Raw genomic sequence first — 5,656 nt, forward strand, 5'->3', positions numbered from 1 at the left:
GAAAGCAAGCTGAGCGTGCGGTACTGCTTTCTCAGTCTTTGGCATTAGCTAACAGACAAGGGCATGCAGAGAACGTCTTTTCACTTGAGGTGAAAAGTGAAAGAGGGACAGTAAGCAGGACTTGAAATGAGGACCTAGGGGCATCAACAGAGTCTTGTACTTGTTCAGGTGTAGACTAAAGCTGGGGCCGTGCTCGGTTACAGCAGTCGGATCAGTGCAGTACATTTCCCCCATGGCTCCTTTCCACTCCAGCCTCCCTTCATTTCCTCTAAGCGCTCCACAGCCACCTGGTCCAATCAGGCAGAAACACATGGCACAGGGAGAACACAAGGACCACCCAGACTTCTCAGGCCTGTGCTCTGTCCCCGGGCTTTACTCCAAAACAATGACAAAAGCATCAAACATGTCTGCATTTATTTATTTTGTTAAAAGGCTTGGCTGTTCAACTGCAAGGAGAACGGCCCAGTACCGGTTCCTCCAGTTATACACTGGGCAGACCAGAGACAGAACACAACACCCACCAAGGCTTCTCTGTCAGCACAAATGGTTTCAGCATCCCCCTAGAGGGAATGAAGAAAAGGTAGACACAATGGCCAGCCCGTGCCAGGATCTGGAGAGAAGTCTAAAACACGCAAATGCACTGGTGTCTTTTCCTCATCATTACGGAAGGAGTCACTGCACCTTCAGCTGGAGTGAGGGTATTCCCTCATGCTCCCTTCTGTGTCCAGCTGACTGCGTGCATGCCGCCACACAGGTCTGCTTTTGTTGGAAGATGGGAAGATAAAGCTACCATAGGATTAAATCCAGTGACATTGCCTCTGTTATCAGACTTTTTGTCTCTCCCCTCTCCTACCGCAAGTCTTGGTCATTGATTTGGTAACCCAACAAAGCAATCTGTTAAAACTTAATTTAAAAAAAAAAAAAAAAAAAAGGTGCAAACATGCCTGTTTTCCCCCTGCAGATAACCTGTAACATTTTCATGCATCAGAGGTCAACCTGGTCACAGAAAAAGAATCTGAAGTTGGCAGGACTAGCCAATCTGTGAGAGAGGCAACTGCTCCCCTGGTTTTCTGAATGTCAAGTCAATGAAAAGCAAGGGGACACCTACTGCAGGCTGCCAAGGCTCAGTTTCTCCCCTGCGGACTGCCAGGATCTATATAAACCACAGTGTTGAAACAAGTACCATGGGGCAGTGCTGAAAGATAAATACTTGCCTCTGTCCTCTACCTTACTGTTTGAGCTGCAGCCTAGACTGATCAGTCCTCATCTGAGCTATCCTCCGATTTTTCGTCGGCGGCCACTTTCCAGTTCTTCCTCTTGCTCCGCTTCTCTGGTACTTCACTGTGCCTCTCTGACACAGAATTGTGACGTTTCTTTCTCTTTTTTGTGGGCCGTTTCTCTTTTTTCTCGTCAGATTCACTGTCCTCAGAGCTGCTGGTGGTTGAGCTGTCTGCATGAGAAAAGTCACTTTCCTGCCCAGAAGAGGAGGTAGGTTCCCTGGCAGGCACTTTCCTGGTCTTTTTCTTGCGCTTGTGTTTCCCTTTCCGGGAGCCTGAAGTCTCCTCTTCTGAGCACTCGCTCTCCCGGGAAGAATCTGATGATGTTCTCCCCTGCTCCTTTTTCTTTTTCTTTCGCTTTTTGTGTGATCGCCTTTTTTGCTTCTTTTTGTGTGACTTCTTTGTTTTTTTCCGTTTGTGCGACTCACGAGCAGTTTGCTTTCTCACATGAGATTTCTTCTTCCCATTGATAGCATTTTGTTCACCTCCTTCTTGGTCACTGGAAGAAGAACAAAGGATGACCAAGAGGAAGCAGACAGGCAGCCACATGGCAGTTGAGCCTTTTCTGTCTCAAAGTTTTAAGCAAGCCCATCGATTCACTTGGCTAGAGCAGGGAAGCAGATGCTTTGACAGATGTGGTAGCTACATTTTTGTTTCAAGTACTCTTAACAGCTTAGGTCCACACCTTACTAATACCTCTGTTTAAGGTATTTGAGCCAGAACCACGGAGAACGTGTACTGAAAGCCACCGAGTGATGAAAAATCATTTATAGCATGTTACTTCAAATCTGTAAGCCTGACAAATATAGTACTTGATGATTCTGTTAGGTGTAGTTTAAAAAATTCTGGCTAAGATCTTATTTTACAGTTAAGTCTCCACTCTCCAAGATACTATAAGAATTTATATTCTCCAAATAAGGAGAAACACAGAAAATATAGGTACACTATAATGGAAAGGAGAACCTGGAGCTGATATTTGAGAGGCTATATACTGAGCTGATTTGGATTCAGCCTACTCCTCTGGCTTTCTGTTGTCCCAGACAGACCTTCCAGATTCATAGCATTTTAGTAACTCAAGCTAGAGCTGAATGTCTAATTACTATAAAAGATGCAATCCCCTCCTAAGACTCAGACAAGGGGGAACCACATTAATGGACTAGATTTTTTTCAGTGTGTGTCTGTAACTAAACAGTGCTGCTTTACATCGAAGGCTGAGCTATACCGAAAAGGTAAAACTCAGTTTGTAAAATTCCCTGCATAACCTGACAGAAGTAAGATTCTGGCTACATTAGCAAGCCCGCTTGCCTTACCTATCCGTATCAAATTCTTCAGGGTACAACTCTTTATAGCCACTGTGACCCCATCTGTAAGAAAGCAGAACCATCTATTAGAAACAGACAAGGGGTTTAAGGAAGAAACATCATTCTGAAAAGACAGAGCCACAGAATGAACATGAGTTTAGATAGCAAAGAAGAAGGACTATCAGAACCTTCCTAACAAAGGAAGGAAGGAAATATGACTGATTTGGTTGGTACTATTCAAATACACCTTATGTTCTCAGTCTCTTTTCCATTTCTAATTAGGGAAAATGACAAGTCAAATTTCTTTAAAATAACCCTGGAGAGCACTAACTTGCATTACTTGAGATTTTTTAAGTTCCTTGGGCAAAGTTACAAATACTAAGCTTACGGCTGAGCTTTTGCTGCTTACTGTGACTTAGGAACTCGATGGGCGAACTCAAATTAGGTATTCTGTGACACTGCAAAAGTTCATGCATGTTACTTATTCATTCTCAAAATGAGATCAAGCGTTATTTTATAGGATTATGTACTGAAAAGAGAAATGTACTAATTTTTTGGTACAGGGCTCCAAAAAGGTGTTCTAATTACAGTTGTAATCACAGAACATTAATTTCCCCACAGACCTGTCTGGCATGTTGGCTTCACATTCATACAGCTTTTTATTCCAGGATCGGGCCCTAAGGAGATCATCTTCAACTAGGTCAAGAAATTGTGAGTTCTTTGTTTTCCAATCAGGCCTGTGTCCCTCCTCATCAAAGCCATCACTGCGCATCCGACTGCTGCAGAAAGAGAACAGTTGTCCTTCAGCTGTCAGCTCTGATGGAGAAACTTTCTGAGCAAGGGGTTAGTCCAGTGAGAGGAGCAAAAATCCAGCAAGTCTTGGATGTCCATCTACGCAAGAAGACCAGCTATCATTTTAACAGACAGGCACCATTAAGAGCTCTCACAAAACCAGTTCAGTAGCTAACACTGGTTTTCAAAACTTACTATGGCCCTCTGTGCACAGCAAAATTCTTGACAGAGATGCTCACAATGCAAAATTAGAGGAAGGGGTTATCTTGCCTATCACAGCAAATGCAGTTCTCTTCGTCTAGAATATTCTGCAAGAGCAGACTAACAATATGCGGCAAGACATAGGCTAGTAAAACCAGCAAAGGCGAAACTGAAGAAGTAGAACTGACTTACTAGAATTACAATTTGATCAGGTACCAGGACTAAGACCGCAAATCCACAGGAAGTACCAACAGTTTTGAGTGATCTCACACGCTTCTGGCTCTAGTTTTGTTTCTCACTTGAAATGCCACACTTCCTGAGCCAAGCAGCAGCTGTGGACTTAGCATAAGTCTGAAAGGTGTTCTCCCCTGAGATACTAAAACCACTTCCTGCAACATTCATGCTTCTGAAAAGTCCTCATGGTAGTAAGCTCCCCACCACACCGCACCAAACCCCAACCCTCCCCCTAAACCCAGCTTGTTTTCATGCAGCTTGTGAGATCCTCACGCATGTCAGAATGATTTAACAGATACCACACAAGGAGTGGTCAATACTGACGTGTTATAATAGTGCAGGACCCCACACTGTAACAGTTTTGTTTACTGCTAACCTAAATGGCAATAGATTAGACTTTCCTCACAACATTCTGACATACTACTTAAGCACTTCCTACCCCCATTGCTTCAGAGAGCCCAGCCTACTTAATGTTGTATTTTGAAGACTATACATGAAGAGATAAAAGGTGAGACTTAAGTACAGGTCTGACCTCTTTCCAGGGACTCCTTAAGGAGAAAATAAATACATCTGTAGTCTATGTAGTCTTCATATATTGTAAACACATAGTCATCACAGAATGCTCTTAAGGCATTGTAACACAAAAGTGTTCAGCAACTACATCAAGACAATTACCTCCTCCACACAACTAAAACCCACCTGGAGGTATCTGACAGCATTCTGCTTTGTCTTTTCCAGTAAGTCTCTTCCGTCTGCTTCTCCCACTCCCTTATTTTCCACATTTCTGTCTCTTCCTGAATCTGAAAGTCATAGAAGGTAAACAAGTGTAACATTAGAGAAACTTTACAGACGTGTAGCGTGTAACTTCAGCTCCTACCTCAACATTCCTGCCAACAAAATTCACAGCAAGCTTTCCTACCATACTGAAACAGATTATTTTTTCTGGCTATAATCAAGATAACCAAAAGGAGAACCTCTTGATGGTAATACCCTAAGCAAACACATAAGGATAACGGCATCAGAAGTTGTGGGTTTGCCTGATTTTGCTATCCCAGCTGTTCTGGCTACCCTGCCTTGTCACTCGCTACCATCCCAAACATATGTAATGTTAGAGAATTCAGCATATAAATACCATGTGGGAGGACCAAGCCAAAACGAGAAGTTATGCTACAGGCTGAGAAAACACAGCATGCAAATACCGAGTGGTTTGGTACAGATCTATGTTTATAGACAGTGACTGTAAATGAGTGATTTTATAAACATATGAAATAAGTTGGGCCAGATAAATTATATCAGGAATTAATTAGTTTGCTAAAGTTATCAGAGTTTCTTAATCTTGCACTAAAATACTGCCTGTGCACATTAACGCAAAGTTCAAATTCTTTGATGCAATTAGAAGTATGTACACAGTACAACAACAAAAAATAAACAAACAATTAAAGGTTCGCCGCTTTTAAAAAAGCAAACCGTAATTTTCATGAAAGTCCTGAGAGAACAGGTTTTTCACAGGGCAAATGTTATAGGTAAATATATACACACATTCCCTCGCCAGGACGAGAACTCAAGAAAAACGGCGATAACCCGAAAGTGAGACTAACGATGTTCACGTAGCTGATTTCAAGAAGCTCCTTTCCTCTCTGATCACAACTCGGGCGTTGCGCCCGCCCCACACCACCGGCAGGGACCAGCAGTCCCAGGCCGCGCATACGCCGCGCGGCAACGCCGAGGTGACGCCCAGGGTGTCTCCACTCGGACCCGCGGACAAAAGTCGCCTTCAGAAGCGGGCACGGGGCAGAGCCAGGCGGAAGAGCCACCGGAGAGAGGGAGAACAAGGGGCCGCCGAGGCCGGGA

At 43.7% G+C, this 5,656-nt stretch overlaps 1 protein-coding gene across 1 annotated transcript; it reads right to left on the reverse strand.

The window, feature by feature from the left end:
* Nucleotides 1-1,256: 1,256 nt before the first annotated feature.
* LOC104161939 (chromosome unknown open reading frame, human C11orf57) lies at nucleotides 1,257-4,599 on the reverse strand. The gene is made up of 4 exons (XM_009700531.1): nucleotides 4,505-4,599; nucleotides 3,202-3,354; nucleotides 2,588-2,641; nucleotides 1,257-1,776 (listed from the first exon to the last, which is right to left on the reverse strand). Exons 1-4 carry the CDS (start codon nucleotides 4,585-4,587, stop codon nucleotides 1,257-1,259), a joined length of 810 nt encoding a protein of 269 aa, XP_009698833.1. The 5' UTR covers nucleotides 4,588-4,599.
* Nucleotides 4,600-5,656: the final 1,057 nt, after the last annotated feature.

Source organism: Cariama cristata, unplaced genomic scaffold (genome assembly GCF_000690535.1).
Source record: "Cariama cristata isolate BGI_N322 unplaced genomic scaffold, ASM69053v1 scaffold31815, whole genome shotgun sequence".
Classification (NCBI taxonomy): Eukaryota; Metazoa; Chordata; class Aves; order Cariamiformes; family Cariamidae; genus Cariama; species Cariama cristata.